General features: G+C 42.6%; 1 protein-coding gene across 1 annotated transcript in view; it reads right to left on the minus strand.

Moving 5' to 3' along the window:
- Window positions 1-19,432, minus strand: part of LOC120807643 (neural-cadherin) — a 285,961-nt gene that overhangs the window by 152,418 nt on the left and 114,111 nt on the right. The window contains exons 2-5 of the mRNA XM_040159884.2: window positions 9,816-10,013; window positions 8,237-8,462; window positions 6,763-6,967; window positions 2,937-3,048 (exon numbers count right to left, since the gene is read on the minus strand). Of these exons, the coding sequence (XP_040015818.2) occupies window positions 2,937-3,048; window positions 6,763-6,967; window positions 8,237-8,462; window positions 9,816-10,013 (741 nt within the window). The remainder of the gene's footprint in view (window positions 1-2,936; window positions 3,049-6,762; window positions 6,968-8,236; window positions 8,463-9,815; window positions 10,014-19,432) is intronic.

Raw genomic sequence — 19,432 nt, forward strand, 5'->3', positions numbered from 1 at the left:
GGTGGATGTTGAAATGACCAGGCAGTAGGATGGAAGGAGAGAGGGAGCGGAGCTGGGTGAGGAAGTCAGATAGGAAGTCAGTGCTTTGTGATTGGTGGTGAGGATTTGGGGAGGGTTCTGAGGTTGGCTGTATTCACGCGCTGTTTGACGTAATGTGGGACGCCTTCGCTGTCTGGGCCTGGAGAGAGGTGTCTGCTGATTGTTTGAGTAGGGACAGATTCTCTTCCAGTCGTTGATTCGCATACAGCATCTCTTTAAATGCACACTTAAATACCAGAGAGAACATGCATCCAACCCCCCTCAATATCGGAAAGGCATATTATTGTGTTATTACTTTGAGCTTCATCAGGATGAATAAAAACTATGGATGTACTAGAATATTAATAATCCCTTAATATAGTCAAGTTAATAATTATTTATTTGTGGCAACAGTTTATAGCCAAATGAATGTTTAAGGGAGTGCTTTGCTAGCCGTGTTGTACAAAAAACCCTTAAACAATTTTATCTAAAAAATAAATCTACTCAATTGATTCAAACAGCAAATATCTTTGCTTTCCATCTTCACGACTAGTCAACTGAACTGCCTGCGAAGACAACACATTTGACAGGTTGGAAATGTTCTGTAATTTGGTGTAACACTGTGTTTGCAAACTGTGTGTATAAGACCATTTATCCTCCATCAAACGGGCAGCTCAATTAAGGGGGATAATGATATGGATGATTACAATGATCGCAATGCATCATAGTGGGAGTGCAGCACATTTGTAGATATGTTTGTGGCAGGCCCGTGGGTTTTAAGTTTCCACGTCACTGATCAAGAACACAAGCCGGCCACTGGGTACAGTTGGACACAGTTTATTTTGAATAATTGCCCGTGTAGGAGGATAAGCTCAACACCACGTCACCATTCCCAAGCCGCTCTCGTCGTCTTCTTTTACCAGGTCCTTTTCCAAAACAGTTCGGTACACGGGGCGGTAGACAGCCAGTCCAGGTCAATCCAGTTTATCTAACACTTGGTAAAATCTTTCTCTACTTTCCAAAACTACGTCTCACTTGGTCTCTCTCCCCTTCTCCCCTCTTCCCCCTGTTGGGTTGTCTGTTCCCCTTCTTATGCTCCCCTTAATTACTAACTGTTCCCACCCTCTCCTCGCTAGGCAGGAAGTCCATATAAGGCGTGCGGGTGGAGCCATCTGGCCGTAAGATACCTCCCCTCCATCACCAACCCCCTCACCTCTCCCTGTGATCCACCACAGGTTTCTAGAATTATTACAGCCATTTGCAGTTTACACCCAGAACCGTCACTAACGTCTTCACTTGCTCATTTCAGACTGTAGAGTTCTCGTGATCAACGTATGATTTGGAGTTGAAAGGTGCTTTGCGAGGTTAGAGTGACTAACTACCAACATTTTCAAATGAGTTCCTCCGTGAGTTCAAGTGGAGTTTCTTAAGACATTTGAAGACATTTCTTCGAGGCATTCCTGAGATATTCTGTTGACGAGAATGAACTGGACTGAGAACACAAAATCAAAGCGCCTCAACAAAACTTGTACATGTAATGTGAACCCGATCCAAAAGTGTTCTGCCTGCAGCGAAACTTAATGAGCACTTTCAACGCCGCGTCATAACAGCAGTCATTAATAATTTACATAATTCAGCAATTATTTTCCTGCATTTTTATCTTGTCAATACTCATTTGCAGCTCTGTTGGCGTTTCCATTCTAAGCCAACAGCAAGTAAACCGCTTTATTGATTTTCAAGCAGTACTTTGTTTTGAGCTGTAAACAAGAGGATGTTGAGCTTTAAGTGGGAAAGTTGTTTTATGCAGCAGGCAATTTGGATCCAATAATTTGACTCTTATAAAGATATAAGAAAAAGGTAGACAAGTGTGACAGGTTCTCGCCGGCCAACTTGCTCGCGTCCCTCGTTGTTCCTCCTGTATCGCTCTTTTCCGTGTTTTCATGTAGCAACAGACATGCAGTTTGGCGGGGTAATTTTTATAAATGTACAATGTGTCACAAGCTGTTGTGTCGTGGTGTTTTGCCCCGTTAAATAATGTTTGTTGTGGGTTATTTATTGTCGTTATAAAGTTATAACCATGACTCAATCTCAAGACACGAAAAGTAGCGCTGACCGCTGCGCGCTCTGCGTTCACCTGTAAAATAAATTCTGCCGCCTGCCGAAGAGCAATGTCAGTAGTTTGCACCGGTATACCGTGCCGCCCTCCTATGTGACGGCTCACATTGTGACAAGTCGCACCCACACTGCTCACAGTCACCATTGCTTCACACGAGATGAAACTTGTGGAAATGTGTAAATTGTGTCGTTACAGTGAAGGACAGGCCGGATGGATGTGCTGGTGATTTCACGGCTGCCAGTGCTGACAAGTACCTCCTCAGTTTCCCCACCAGTCAGAACATATGAATGATAAAAAAGCTCAGCCACTCCAGCGTTGTTCTGAAAGCTTCGATGCGGCGCGGCTTCTCAAACATTTCCATAACCGAGACCACACTCACAGCCCCCAAGCTGCACCTGGGTTACCTTCTATTCCAGGAATTCCAGAAGTAAAAATATGCTGTGTTTTAAGTGTAGAATTGTACGACCACCTGACAGGCACACGGAAAAGTAACTTGATATTTATTACACCGAGACTGGAAAAAACAAATAAAACAAACAAAGCACTGCAGCATCCCTCGTACTAGTAACATCGTGATTAATGACCATGAAATGATTAATTCATGATGTATTGTGATGATTAGTTGTGCCAAATATTTTCAGCATTGCGTGGAAGATTTATATTAGTTAAGTTTAGGAGAAAAAAAACACCTTTTCTCATTTCTTTAGTTCTTTTGTTTACCGTCGTTTGAGAACATTTCCACTATGCAGCAGGAGATCATGGGCGGAACATAATCTTTCTGAGGCGTGCCCGGAAGTCTTACCTTGCAGCAGGGACGTGGCTGTGGTCACTGTCTCCGGCACGCCGTCTTTGCTGTAAATGGACTGGAGGAACTCTGGGACGCAGTCGTTTTCATCGACGATAACGACCCGTACCTGAGAGAGAGACGGAAAGATGGGGAGAGACACAGGGAGCAGGTCAAAGGCGTGACACGAAGGCTACCCACATACAAAAGGACTTTTTTTAAATGCAGCATTGGAATTACCTAAAGCTAAAACAGACAGTGATTTAAACCAGACTTTTTAACCGGCGCAGCTTTGGTCGTCGTTACGGTAGCGGTTTAATGCACCGACCAATGGCATTCAAGTTAAGCCATCCCACGTGATACCACTCCACCACTCAAGTCTTTGCATTCCAGGTAGGATGATGAAATGAGAGAGATAGCGGAAGATTACAAATCAAAAGGCGGCAGGAAGAGAAAGACGAGTGAGACGGAGAAAGCGAGACAAAGGGGCAAGTCAGACAAATAAAGAACAAATGGCACTGTGCAAAAAGACAAAAGTGGACAGCGAAAGTAGAGCATTTAATCCAGAATGGACGGACTCATTTCTGGTCATACTTTCCACTGGAGCTCTAAACCTTTTCATATGTCTCTCATATGCCTAGAAACCATTAAAACGTCGTTATGAGGCACAACGAGCACCTGCACGTGAGTAGATTTAAAATCCTGGCAGGACCAGGGAGCTCAATTCTACCACTGAGCAAAACAGAAATATATATTGAACCATAAAATGTTCAATTGTTAAAATGTGATTTATTAGTAATAATTGGCTGAGACCGTTGAGTCAAAATGTGAAACAGAAAAGGGGAAATTTAAACTCTTCTTGTGGTAAAGCACTTTATCTTTCCGTCTCTCATTTCAGTAACTGGACGTCTTTACATTTCAGTTGAATATCGCTGCCCCAGGCCCTGGCATTAGACCCTGGCATTGGACCCTGGCATTGGATCCTGGTGTAAATCTTATTCCCAGGGTGGACAAAGAGCTTAAAAGTCACACCGGGTTGGTGTTATGAAAATGTTAGATCTGGGAATACTACTTCAGGCACCATCCATTTGGATCGAGTTGTTTTCCATCCGCGGGAAACCCAAATGAATCCCATCCCTGGCCGGAGAGAAGCCTCATCCCGACCAGCTCCAATCCTGATCCCTGTGCTTCATTTACCCCACTGCAGTGGCCGAGCTTCTGCAGAGTCGGCACCTTCGCCAGGTCGGCGTACAATGCAATCTTATGCAACTTTTTTTAAAGCTAACAAGTGGATCAGTGGGCAGAGATGAATTGCTATGGAGAGAGCATGTGTGTGTGCGTGAGTCTCTGTGGTGCTGCTCAGTTCATGAAGGGCAGGGAGGCAAACACAGCATCTTCTGGCAGATGTTTACTGCCTGCTCACAGCTTTCTTGGGGAATGAGTTCAGACGTGGGCTGGAAGGCTCTCTGGCCTCTCTGACCACCAGCCCCACTTCTGCTTTCCCCATGAACACCGCGGTGTAGACAAAAACATTCACATCACGCTCCAATACACAAACAGCCATCAGCACACACGCTGTGAGTGGTGGGCAAATACCACTGGTATTAAACCCTGGTAGGTAAAAAAAAAAAGTTCTATAATATCAGTTAATCCCTAAGCAAAGATCAGCTTGGAAGCAATGGACAGCAAAATAAAATCTGACCATGTCAACTCCCTAAAGGGTTTTGTGTTTACCAGCGGCCGTTAATCTTTGTTTGCCTCTGAGTGTGTGTGTGTGTGTGTGTTTACATGGCAGTGTGCCATGGGAAATAGGGAGGGATCAAGACGTTGATCCATACGGTACATGTATGTGAAAAGAGATGGGTAACATGTGCACACAGACATTGTACACACACACACACACACATGGTGCAGCTGCAGGCAGGTCTCAGCCTGGTTAAGTAACTAATGGCGCTGATGAGATATCACACCTGGAGGGAGAATCCTGGAAACTACCTGCACATAAAAGTCATGCTCAGTGACTCCAGTCAACACAAATACTCTGTTTTCATAGACTGAGACATATATTCTAAAGAACAGAGACAATATAGCAGTTACATTAATTAAGATGAAGATGCAGCATTATTTCGACATTCCCCTTTTAATAATACTAAAGTAAACTTTAGTAGAAGAACAAAAATACAATGCTCTAAATTAAGAGGCGCTGGCTCAACGCTTCAACTCTGTAAAGTTAATTCATGTTACTGGACCAACTAGAAATAAGCAGTTGAGCTTGAGTTCACAGCGAGGCTGTAGAATCAAACAGAGTTTGACGTGGTCACAGGTTGTCTCTCTGGATTGGTCAGCATGCTGACAAGGTCTTATGTAATATGGAGGGGGGGGGGGGATTTGATGAGGCTGTGATTCCCACTGTACAATAATCCCCCTCCCTGAAGTACAGTGGTTTAGTATTTTTACTGCATTTATTTGTTAACTCTAAACTGAATAAAAGCAATATCAGCTCATGCAGCCGTAACACTAACACAACAGTGTCTTCATCTAGTGTGTGTGTGTGTGTGTGTGTGTGTGTGTGTGTGTGTGTGTGTGTGTGTGTGTGTGTGTGTGTGTGTGCATGATCCAAGTATGCTGGCTTTTATACAGATTTCGATTTAGCTGTCTGACTACTTCCAACCCAGAGGGCTGTAACAGCGAGGCCATTTCAGCAGCGCCAAGACAAGCTGACAATGTTGGTTCTCAATGGACTGGGGAGACCACTGATCAATTTATTCAAGTAAATATTGGCCAGTAACATTCGGAGCACTTAATTGTGTTCAACAGGTCAAGAAAACAAACGAATAAAGTTACTTTGCAGGTGTTTTTAAAACTAATGTCTAATTTCTATTGTGGCCGTATATTATCAGCGTATATTATAAAAAGATACAGATTATGGGTTTTTTTCATTCGGCATTGCAAAACATTACGGGAATTGACATTTTCCAAGAGGATCCTTGCATCACTGGCACCATTGTCAGCGACTACCCCCTCCCACTGCGTAGTTTTTATCCGCTGGTGTCACGCTGCACAGCTGGAGGCGGCTGTGCAGAAAGGAGGTTTACACGGTCGAGGAGGTGCTGGCGTTTCAGCGCTGATGGGACTATGTGAGGATGTTCAAAGGACTAGCCGGACTCCACAGGGCGAGCACTGAGCCGAGGAGGCCGCTCACCCAGGGCAGCAGTGCGGGCAGACAAGTGCACATGCCAACTCACTGGCAAGTTCCCTCTTTCTTTCCCTTTTCTCGCTATTAGATGTATTAATCATGCTCTCTGACCTCCCTCCCTCCCGTCCGTACAGCCTCTCTGTGTTCTGTAGTTCACAGGGGCCCACAGCAAAGCAGTTGAGGACAGATCTGTTCAGCGGGACATGTTTGAGCCTGAGGCCTGAGTAATGATGGAAACCAGACCAGATGCAGCGACGCCTGCAGCGGACAACCGCTGTTTTCTCACTTCCTGACAGCATAAGGAAGTCATCGGGATTCCAGAGCAGTCCTTCCAGACAGACAGTTCTATTTTGGTTCGACTGAAGACAAAACTTGAGGTCTCACATAAATTGTGCAGTTGTTGTTAAGTGGTTACGGCGTTCTTCCCAAGAAGGACGTGACAATAGCTTGAAATGCTGCTGATCAAAGTCAGCCGTGTGGAACTACCAACACCAACACCATTGTTCCTAGTATGCTGTCTCTGGGTAGGACTTGACAAAAGAGAGCCTTGCAATGTCAACAACCTTTGAGGTTTGAAGACATTCAAATCTTTAAAGTGAGCAGTGGAAATGTGACATCACACACACACACACACACACAAACACGCACCTCCGCTGCACTGCTCATGCTGTCCAGGCCCTCGCTGGCTCGCACCAGCAGCAAGTACCGATGCTGGTCGCTCTCGTAGTCGATGGGGCGGGTCAGGCTGATTTCACCGGTCTCTGCTGAGATGGAGAAGAGGCTGCTGGGATTGATGAGGAGGCTGTAGCTGATCAGTTTCTTCTGGAAGGACACAGCAGGTGTGACGAGGAAGCTGAGGACACATGAACAAAAAGTGCATCATTGACTGAATGTGCCGTAGAGGGTTAAATAGAGGATATCAGAGTAAATATGTACGTCTCTTGAACATTTTTGTGTGTTTGAGAGGTGTTTTCCACTACGGCAACTAAACAGGTCCTGACATGGAACACCAATGATAATCAGCTATGGCTATTGTTGGTGGGGCCGCATCCCGCAGTAGGAGGCCTGTAGAGTGGCCCAGCAGCAGAGCAGCTATTACCCTACTGTCCGCCTCTCAAGTGTCCCTGGAGACGCCTTATGGGGAAACAGAAGCTGCCGGTCTCGCTCGGTCTCCTTCATAGCGCTTCATTACACGGAGGTGCAGGTGACGAATCTGTTACGGATAGGACTGCACGGTGAAGTACAAGCATTTATTTGATTTGATTAAGTGCTTTGCAGCTAAAAGCCGGCTTCTTTCTTCTGGTGTTGCACACAAGCAGCCGGGTCCCTGGTTCTAACCTCTGCTTGGATTTAGCATAACTGAGCCGAGGCTGACAATGGCGGCATATGAAGATGGAGGTTGTTGAGTTACCAGGCTAGAAGAGTTGCCAGAGTTGGCAGAAGAGTAAAGTATATTGTGGTATATGCAGAGAAGAATGGCTATTTATACATTAGAATGAAGTAGACCGCATTACTTGATAAATAAGGGGAGGAGACTAAATTTGACTGAAAGAAAGGCACTAGAATAACACTGTGCGAAGGCTCAACTATGGAGATTAAATCAATTTCCTGACAAATCACATTAAAAAGGGATCAAAGTAATGTTCATTGAAACAACTTTGCTTGTTTTATTGTGTGATTGGTACATTTTGAACTAAAGTCATAGACGGATTTTTCAAGGTAAAGCGGTGAAAAGATCTAAAAGAAACTAACTGTAAACTGTAACCAGGACACGCAGGCCTACGCAGTTTAATCTGTGAAGGCATGCAGGCGTGTGTATGTATTAATCACACTAATAAAGTACTACCTCAAACATGCATTAAATCCATCGCATTAAAATGCCACACTGTGACACATGAAGCCAGTGCTTTCACTCGTGTGCTGCATGTATTATGTGCGGTAAGTAAAACATGATGAGTTAGCACACCCAGAGATTGACTGAAATTGAACACTAAATAGGGAGAAATGCCGGTTAGGACAATTACATTTTGTGTTGCAGAGCCAACGTGCTGGAAGTAATTCTACAGTGAGAACGTCTTCCTCTCATTTCTGTTTCCCCGTGTGCGTGTTTGTGTGCACTCACGGCTGTCCTTCGGGTGTGTTTTCCGGTATGCCGATGGTGAAGGAGGCATTGGTGAACTGTGGCGGCCGAGCTCCGGCCACCACCGACACGACGACGGGGGCGCTGCGGCTGCCCAGCCGGTCGGCGGCCACCACCGTCAGCAGGTACTCCCTGTCGCGCTGCAGGGGGAGGCCCGTGGTCTGCACATGGCCGCTCTTCCTGTCCACTTCAAAGCGCCCGTCGCCGCCTGCACAGAGAAGCAACAGGGCCGGTTCAACGGAGCACACATTTCATTTCTATTTAAATAACAAAGGAATAGAGACCATGTAGATCAGGCTACAAAAAGAACACTATGTAAAGAAATGCAAGTGTAAAATAATTGTTAATAATAGAAAAAATTGATCAATATGTTTTTGAAGTGACCTGAAAAAAATAAAAGCAAGAGATGTTGTTTGAGGATAGATGTGGAGGTCATAAAATCAAAGATATTAGCAGAAATGTAGAGCGAGTTTTTCCCACAGCAGATAAACTTCCCAGAGAGATGAAGCCTAACGTCATGGGGCGAGAAGAAGCTGCTGCTGGCCGTTATCCTTTTCCCCCCAGACTTCCTTCTCTGGGTTCGTGTTGAGGAGGCTTTCAGCATAAACGGAAATGACAGCAAAGCACAAAACCAGCCCTGGACTGGTAATAAACTCCAGAGGTTACAGCTCAGACTCAAGCAGTGCAAAGGACCGCAAGAAGCTGTGTAAATACCGCGGCGTTCAAGAGAGTCACAAAGGCGGTAAATACGATAGAGACAAGTCGGCGTGTGAGATGTGAACCACGAAAAAGCAGAGAATCAGCTACAGCAAAGACCTTTTTCATCATTTTTGGTAATTATCATTTTCGTTTTCCTGATAGAGGGCATCCTGTCACACCAAGTTCCGCATTCACAGAACAATTAAACCAAAATCTATTTAAACCACTGAAAACTTCCGTCTCGACAGGTTTTGGTTTTTCTCAACATTTGTGCCGTCGATTTACTTTCCGTCACCCCCAAAAGGAAAATTGGAAGGCTGCCTATTGATAGACGGCGGTTTAACAGATTCCAAAAAATCATTGCATGGCAAACAATAAGGAAAGCAATTATTTCTGTGTCGAGGAGCAATGAATTTAATTACGCTGGAAAATAACTGTGCGCATGAAATATTAACCAGCTTAAAAATAGGCTCAAGTTACAAGGAGCAGAAACAGGCATGATTTTTAATCATGAGATCCATTTAGAAAAAAGTATTAACCCTGATGCATTTATTGCCTCTGCATTATACAATGATGACAGACAAAAACACACTATTGACATCATTTAAACTCCTTTTGAAACCTGAAGGTCTCCGAGGTTTAACTCATGAGACTATTTTTCTACCACAGCAGCAAACGCATGCGTCTATTCTCTACACCAGGGCTCTTCGACGGTTTTCAGGCCAAGGGCCCCCAAACTGATGGCGAGATGGAGCAGGGACCCCCTATTCTACGGAGTTTGGTCCGCCATCTTTTCTTTTTGAGCTTCGCGCTTTTCAAGTCATGCAGGTCACGCGGCTGAAAAGTAGAAAGAAAAGCCTACCGTCAGACAGGAAGTACTCCACTTCCCCGTTGTTGCCTTCATCCCCGTCCTCAGCGTGCAGCTTGTAGACCAGAGCGCCCGCAGTGGCGTCAGGGGAAACCACGGCCAGGTAGGGAGCGGGAACCATGACCCATTCGGGGATGTTATCGTTGACGTCCGTCACAGTCAACTCCACTCTCACCAAGTACCACTCTGGACCTGAAAAGGGATGAAACGGGGAGGGGCGCAGTTCAGAGACGCTTCCAGGTAGGGGGGGCAGACCGTATTCAAGGCAGACACCTTCCTTGATGACATTGCAACACGCTTTGTGTTGGTTCGAGGATGTAAATCCACTGCGCAGTTAGTGAGAAATCAGATGGCTTTTGGTTACAGAAACACACCACCAATGCTGTATTTGAGAAGAATGTTTCCCACACATGAGACATGCACAAACACTGAACTGCTTGCTGATATTAAGAAAAGAAGTGAATGAGGCTGTTTTATTCCCTTTGGTCTTGAGGTGATGGTCTCGGCATGAAACTCCACTCTGTTATTCTCCCTCAGAAAAGAGAGCGAACCATGTGACAGTACAGGCGAGCCAGCTCAGAGATACATTAGACATGGCAACAAACCGGTACCAACTAGAAAAGAGAAGGGGAGCTTGTTGCACAAATGTAAAACTTGTGTGCATGTAGCGGAAACGCACAACGCTGACTCAAGAATTAACCAAAGTAATACTTAAGACAACCACAACACTTGATGCAACTTAAAGCTAAAAAAGCTGCTACATTTATTGACACATGCTATTAATACCAGAATGAACTATTTTGATAATCAATGTGAACTTATTGGCGTCTCTACCTTATTTATTTTTAGGACTTTCTGACTAGTAAACTTAAGATGTTTGTGTTGTGGACTTTCCATGTTGAGTGTGGAGACGAAACCTAAACTCGATGAGCACCTTTAAGCAAAGTACAAGTACAGCAAAAGTGATAACAAAAGCAAATTTATGAATTACACATTTATGTGGTACCTTTTTTTCAGATTTGTTTTTTTTCCCACTAAAACAAATACCAGAAGAAAGAAATATAATGAATAGATACAATTATGGTATCCTGGTCCTGCCAGGATTTTAAATATAATGAATGGTCACAATAAAGTCATCCTGTATTTTTCTTCTCAGCTGTTTATAATAAGTTGCGCTCGTTTCCATTCAACTGTCGTGTCAATATATTTCTTTCCTGGATGTGTTTTATGGACAACGAACCACAAGAAGGATCAAAGAGGACTAGCAGCTATGGTCACTGCTGCCTGTCTTCACTCATGTAAACAGCGATCATGCTGATACACACTTAGGTCACATACACACCATATCACGCACAAAGAAGGTCCTGACTACAGCGGTGTCTACTAATGCTGTCGTGCTACATTTACTTTCTGATGGCTGAGATCCATACGCTGTTCATCTAATATATTTTAGCTTCCCTGACTGTGGCAGAGAAAAGTTATTTTGTTTGTGATTAAATAATCAGTTAGTCACCTTCTACCTTCACAAGATCGAGAGACAGCAACTAACCAAATCCCCAGAGCAAGAAGAACCTGGAGAGAAGCCACACAGAAAGGTAACCGGGACCTTCTTTCTGTGAGGCGACACCTGAACACACCACGATACACTGATATTGTTAAAATTATATTTAGAAATGTAGGTTCCAGTGGTGGTAATAGCATGAGACGTGTGTGATCCAAACATTTCTAAAAACTCCAGAGCTTTTTAAAAGCCTAAATTGAAGTATTTCCAAAATGTATAATCCTTTTTGTATTTTGTAACTATGTACGATCTGTTGGCTTATAGTCTTCCAAATACCTTATATAAATAACAGGTTGAGGTTGTGATCAATTATGAAAAAAGACAGAATCTGGGGAGGGAGTTTGGCTAGTTTGACAGCACAAGTCTTCTTTGATACAATAGGATGTACATTTAGTACGCGGTGCTCCATTTAGAGTCAAATAGACTGTAAAGCAGTCTACTTTGTGATTAAGTTGCTAGCACAGCAGTGTCAGATCTGTTTTAATTTTACAAATGTACCAGTTTTTTTTTACATTTAATGGAAGTGAATAGGAACTTTTGGTTCTGGTCTTTTCTGACCTTCAAACAATCAAAAGCACAATGACCAAAATGCAGAACTTGTCTGAGCGACTCCATCTATCATTGAGGCAGTGGAAGAGGGCAGGACGATGAACTAAATCAAAGCCACCCTGTGTGACGCTTCTCACACTCCACCACGTGCTGTGGCAGATAAAGGACGGATCAAAGCCTGAAGGCAACCTTTTGATTTGTCATAGAGGCATGAATCTTAAAATAGTGCCACGGCGCGGGGCTACATGTCAATTGGTGTCGGAGTTCATTTAACAAAACTTTGCAGCGATGACAGTTGATCCTTCTTCAAAGATAGATGCCTCACACACATCCTCAACCCGCATGGAGTCACCCATTCAGCACCCGAGCAAAGGTGAGACGTGGGCCTAATCTGCCCCCTCTGTTCATAGTAACCATTCTCTTTCACCTTTTGGGGATGCAATGTGATCACCTCACCATTCTATCATATCAGCCCTTTGAGTAAAATAATGTCCTAGTTACCGTGTTAAATCCTAAGTTATAAGAAATGTGGGGTGTCAGGTCTCACCTTGACCGTTTCACCAACAACATCAGATCAATTCATCCTTATTTGTGCCAAACCTGAAGATATCCCCTGCAGGGTTTCCATAGATATCACAATAAAGAGTATGGGACGGATGGACAGACAACTGGGAAACCATAATGCCTCCAACCACGGCCGTCGCCGGCACCGAGGCAGGAAGAGAGAACGAGCCGAGTGTCAGGTGAACAGGGTTAAGAGTGAAACACAGGAGCTGAGAAATGACCCCACTCTCCCTGGTTGTTATAGAAACAGCAGAACAATGGTGGAAAATGGAACAATTAAAGAAGAGAAGAAAATAAAATGAGAACCGCGAGCAGGCAATTGAATCAATAGCATTAGAGGAGAGGGGGAGCGAGGGAGCGCTGGAAAGAAGGCCATAAGTGGACATCAAAAGAAGACACGAGAAGGAAATGAACCAGCCACAATCCTCTAAAAAATATACTTGACTCCACGGTTCAACCAATGTATCTGTAGATGATCTGTTTCTCTCTCTTTGTCTGCCCCCCCCCCCCTCCCCCTTCCTCCCTGTAGTCATAACGGATTCAGAATTAATTGGCAAAAGGACAATGCAGCTTTGGGGAAGAAGGGATGGCATTACCCTGATAATAAATCACCGGGCTAATATACAGAGCACTATGCCAAAATGCATCTCACACACACACACACACACACACACACTCCTGCCTCACTAATAACGATCATCAGTGGATTAGTGGCTAATAAAGGACCCCATGGGAGTCACAGCTTGGTGCTACAGCCATCCCTCATATTAATGCATCTCACTGGATCGAATGGTATGTTGCAATACTTAAAAAAATGGGACCTGCAATTCCTAATAAGGCTACAGAAAGCTTTGTTCTGCCCACCAACCTCATTTTTCCAATTATGGTTCCAAGCATAAAACATATTCATTTTCACGCGGCACTTTCCTGTTATCTTGGTCCCAGAGGATATGCAGTGACTGTAGAGTCTTTAAACCCTATATAAACACACATTATGAATCATTTAGTCTGTGTTTGCTGCTTTTTGTCCATGTTAATTCTGCTACAATTACAAATTGTGGTCAAGGCTGGATAAATTGCCATTTTGTCCTGCAAACCGCTGTAGGCCTTTTCTGTCGTGCCTCCCTTTGGGCAGAAAAAAACATCAAATTATGACAAACCTTTTCACAGCAGACAATTAAAAAATCCAATAATCATATTAGTTATATTAAAATGTCCGCTTTCAACTTTCGTTTCACTTTTCCTGCTTTATTAAAATGTCTGCTTTCAACTTTAGTTTCACTTTTCCTGTTTTATTAAAATGTTTATTAACTTTTTAATTTTCCTTCGGCTCAACCGAAGCCGTACTTTCGAAGATGATACAGACGTTGATAAGGATAAGCGAGCAGTAATTGTGTATTTGTAAATACAGTCAGTGTTGGCTGGAAGGGATCTTTGACTCGTTCTTCCCTATAAGTTATCTGGTTTAACTATTGTGCAGTGTTTTGTTCTCCATGTGAAAGACAGACCCTTCTTACAAAATCCCATGTATTTGTCAAAGAGGACTTTCCAGAACGTAAAAACACAGGAGGCCGTCTCTACAGAATCAAGCTTTTGTGGGAGGACATTTCAAACGATTGAATGCTATCGTAAAAACGCCCTCTGGTAGAGGAAATGTCTTTCAGGTCTAATTCTAGGGCGCATTCACTGCGCAGTGGGGACAGACGATCACATCAGAGGTTTGTCTCTTCTTCTAGCCCGGCCACTAGAGTTACAGGACATGGACTAAACTAAAGGCGTGGCTCGTCTTCACACACCGAAAGGTTTAAATCTCAGAGATCAGTCCATCGCTGCGGCCCGGAAGGGTAGAACATTAATTCAATCATGATACAGAAAAAAAGAACAGCTCGCCACAACACAGAGGTTTCTGTCAATGGCAGCAGCACACAACAACACTATAAATGAATACAAGGATATTAAAATATATATTCTGCACCTCCTTGACCACTCTTATTAATAATCAAAACGATTGCTCATATCCTTCTTCCTATCCCATATATTCCTCATATAAATGCAGCTCGAATAAGAATAAAGAAACTGCACGTATGAGTATATATATGTATATAGATATATACCTATTTACACATATATACGCACACACACACACACACACACACACACACACATCAGTGGCGGATGGCCAATAGAGGAGAATGGGCCATCACACCACCTGGAGCAAGCCTCCTTGAGCACAAAAAAAAAGAATATATAATAAATGATACTATAATACGGGTTAGATTAAATCCAGCGTTCTGATTGGTTGAGAGTAAGTCACGGGTTGTGCATTATTAAAGCAATAAGGTACGAGAGGCTGTATTTTATCGTTCAATAATGTAACAGTCCGGGGGTGTTGTTAGGCAACCCTAGACCTAGACTTTAAGTTAATGTTTGGTGGGTACAACTACTTTGTGCTGAAAGGCAGCTATTTACTTACTATTTATAATTTCGCTGGTAACCGTATTATAAAAGAAATAAGGTACTTGAGGCAGTACTTTTTCCGCTGCACATCGGGCCTAACACCGAACTGTTACATTGGAAGATGAAGTATAGCCTCTCGTACCTTATTGCTTAAATACATGTTAATATTTGTGTTTTTGAAATATGGAAAGTTATTTGCAAAATATATGTGCGCAAAATACATACTTTTCCTGCCTCTCACACACATGTTCTGTCTTGATGCGTGTTGTAGCTGCACTAGGGGCAAGCTCAAAATTCACCGCAGAAGCCGGGCCGATAAATAACTGTAGCCAATTGCTGAAATTGATTTGATTGTCCTGTATTTAAAGGTGGTATCTGTTGGTATTACTAAGTCTGGATTTTAGCATTACCAAACAGTAACTCATGGATGTGCATTAAGGAAGCTTCAGGTGGCAAAAATTACAAAATGCTTCACTTAAAACTTTAATCAGGAATCAGGAACATTTATTGCCAAAATATGTTGGATATATAAGGAATTTGACGTGACGGTAAGTGCATTACATCCGACAATGGACAACACAACAGATAAAATAACATGTTCAATTTACAAATTGACAATTTAGCTCTACAGAATAAAATGTAAGGCTTTGGGCTAGAGGGATATGGAATAAAAATAAAAGTGCTGTCAATGTCCAAGTGATAACCATACTCTACACAACCACGTTGTGAGTGTATTAGAAAGTGACAAGTGTGTGTACGTGTATGTGCACGTGGAGTGTGAAGCAAGTGACCGGTGGGATATCGGAGTCAGTCAGTGTGGGACCGGGTTCTGTTGATGAGCCCGACTCCCGACAGAAAGAAACTGTTTGTGTGGCGGGAGGTCTCAGCCTCCTGCCAGATGGAAGGGGCACAAACAGTTTTTGTCAATTCTTTTTAATATATTTAGTTCCATCCAATTCAAAAGGGAGTAAAGGCTTTGACATACTACTCCGAAAATAAAACTATTTAATTGCATCGTATAACAACTCCTTGTACACTGTTTGTGGTTTACTCATCCTTTTTTTATTAACAGAATTGTGTGAGCAGAAAATACAGATAGCAACACAAGCTACCTTGAGACTACAAAGATTCAGCTCTCCTCTGGTTTTACGAGTCCAGTTGAAAAATCAATAGAAGACGGCTTCATGGCAGAAATAGATGTAAAGAATTCTTGGATCAATGCTACGAAGTAAGCCTTGTGTTTCGTTCAGGTATTTGTGGATTTACTGGGTAAGTAAAAACAAGACTATGATCCCGTCATTTCTGGTTATTATCTACAAAAAATATCTAAAAGTGATTAGAAAAAAAGAGAAAATTTGGGGTGCCTCAAGTGCCTTATTGCTTAAATGACGTACACCCCGTGACTCAGTCTGAGCCCAATCAGAACGCTGGATTTCATCAACCCTTATTCTAATGTCAAGTTTTTTTTCTAAAAAAAAAAATAACATAGAAACCAATATTACACTTATTCACCGCAAAGTACACATCTTCCGGACATAATGAACGTATCAATGATACAGTTTGTCAAGGAAACCTGAATAAAGTTTTATAACCAGCAAGACACAATAACACAACTAGTCGTACAAGGACCCTAATAAGAACAAACAAGTATCCAATTGATATTCTATGTCTGTGAGAGAACAAGTTATGAGTTATATCATTCCTTAAATACAGGGTAGTGTCAGAAAGTTGTGTTTTTACAAAGTAGATGCAAGTGGTTCACATTCAGCATAAATACACATTACAGGGTGCAAATAGAAATAGCAGTGAAAAGAACATGTTATTTTTCCACATTTCCCTGCACGTCCGTGTAATTACTTGTTTAATTACATGGTTTTTCTACATATGTAGGGGAGCGCACATGTTTATGTATGGAAAGACAATCAGTGAGCAGCTGATGAGCAGCCAACAGGCACACACACACACACACACACACACACACACACACACACACACTCACAATCACACTCTGATGACCTCAATCAGCACCTTTCTAACTCTCTGATACTTTATTTTCTGCATCTCTCTCCCCCCCTCGTGCTCTACATTGTGTGGACACTACTAACACAAAATGTGGAATACCAGTCTTACTGCTCTCCTCCACACTCTCTCCAGCTCCCATTTAGCATTAGCATGTTCTGTTGTACCTGACAACACCTGCACTCTGTCTCTGTCTGCAGGTGTGTCTTGTACGCATACATACAAAATAGTGAGAAATGGAGTGAGATTAAAGAAAAGAAACCAGTAAGAAAAAAAAAAGAAAAAAGAAGAGAAGAAAGAAAGTAAGTCGGCCACACAAAAAGATGAGGAGGGAGAGGGGGGGGCAAAGAAGGCCAGTTAATTAAATGTCCTCTGTGAGGATTACAAAGGGCTATTTGGGCCTGACTGGTAACTGTTCCATCAATAATCTGTTTAAATGGAAAGCTGCTGCCGCCTTAGTGACTTTTTCACATTTTTTACACTGAAAAGCCAATTAAAGCAAGGGATGGGGGAGAGAGTGAGAAAGACAGGAATAAAATCAAGCTTTACTTCTTACATTAATTGCAAATGATACAAATGGTTAGCCAATAGTTTTACTGTTTATTCTTCCAGTACAGCTACTCATAATTGAAAATCTTTACAGTGCCAACTCTGTGCTCCAACAAATACACACAAGCTGGCAAGCACACTGAAAAGCACACAGCACATTCACAGAAGAATAAGAGCTAATTCAAAAAGCGATGGCTATATCAAGTGAAATCCCGACCACTGCTGAGGCACCAGCTGACTCTGTCGACCGCCTCAGCTCCACGGAGTATTTTAGCCCCGAAAAACAAATTGTTCAGTGTCTCCCCAGTAACAAGACGACAGACATAATCATCTACTAGATGATGAACAAATTGAAGGATTGAGCCGAAACGGATATGGGAGAGTGCATATAGGACCTTGTAGATATACAACTTCAAACGATTGCTAATATGTTTTAGGCTTGTGCCAATTGGTAAATGGATCTTGTATCAATAATTTAAGCGATGATTGATTTTTTTTTCTGGTGGAGCAACATATGAGCTCACTCCATTAATGACTTTAGGAAACAGCGAGAAATGCTGATTATGGGTGTCAATGGAAGTTGTTTTTTTTCCATCAAGTTTTCCATGCAAATGATACAAATGGTTAGCCTGTACTTTCCACTCAGTCAAGGATTAAGGTCATGGCTAAAATACTGTGTTTATAGTGATATACTACAGACAAGCACCGAGAATATGTAACATTCATTGGCGAAATTGTATGATTCAAAGAATAGGTTCTGTTTATTCTCAGACACACAAGTTCATCCTAACCTGCAATTGAGTTTTAGGAACATGAAGGAATAAAACCATCAGAAAGAGGGAATTTATCAACATACTAACGAATCAAATGAAGTGGGATTGATTAGCCTTCATTGTAGAGACAGTAGCTTTAGCCTTCATTGTACAGACATTAGGTTTAGCCTTCACTGTAGAGACATTAGCTTTAGCCTCCATTGTACAGACATTAGGTTTAGCCTTCACTGTAGAGACATTAGCTTTAGCCTCCATTGTACAGACATTAGGTTTAGCCCTCACTGTAGAGACATTAGCTTTAGCCTCCATTGTACAGACATTAGCTTTAGCCTCATAGTACAGACAGTAGCTTTAGCCTTAAATGTACAGACATTAGCTTTAGCCTTCACTGTAGAGACATTAGCTTTAGCTTTCATTGTACACACATTCGCTTTAGCCTCATAGTACAGGAATCAGGAATCAGGAAACATTTATTGCCGAAATATGTCAAACATACAAGGAATTTGTCTTGGCGGTTGGTGCGCTACAGTAGACAGTGTAACAATAGACAACGTCTTGTTGTCTATTGTTACACTGTCTACTGTAGCACAAGTAATAAAATAAAGTAAAATGAAATGCTAATGTTATGGGTTAGTAGAATAAGGCTATGGGTTAGTATAAAACAAGAGAATAAAGTTAAAGTTAAAAATTTAAAATATTAAAAAAGTTAGTTAGTAAGTAGTAGTAGTAAGTAAGTGCACTAGCGAACAAGTAAAAAAATGACGAGTGACGACAAAGTGCTAAATTACAGCAGATCGCAGCCATCACCCTCTCTGCAGAGCGGATGACACGCTGCAGCCTGCCCTTGTCCTTGGCTGTGGCTGCAGTGTACCAGATGGTGATGGAGGAGCAGAGGATGGACTCGATGATGGCCGTGTAGAAGTGGATCATCATCGTCTTTGGCAGGTTGAATTTCTTCAGCTGCCTCAGACAGTAGCTTTAGCCTTCATAGTACGGACAGTAGCTTTAGCCTTCATAGTACGGACAGTAGCTTTAGCCTTCAATGTACAGACATTAGCATTAGCCGTCCAAAGCCAATCCCTGGTCAATCCCTTTACGTGATTACCCTATTTCCCATCTAAATCTGACTGTCTTACAAA

This window comes from Gasterosteus aculeatus, chromosome 12 (assembly GCF_964276395.1).
Source record: "Gasterosteus aculeatus chromosome 12, fGasAcu3.hap1.1, whole genome shotgun sequence".
NCBI lineage: Eukaryota > Metazoa > Chordata > Actinopteri > Perciformes > Gasterosteidae > Gasterosteus > Gasterosteus aculeatus.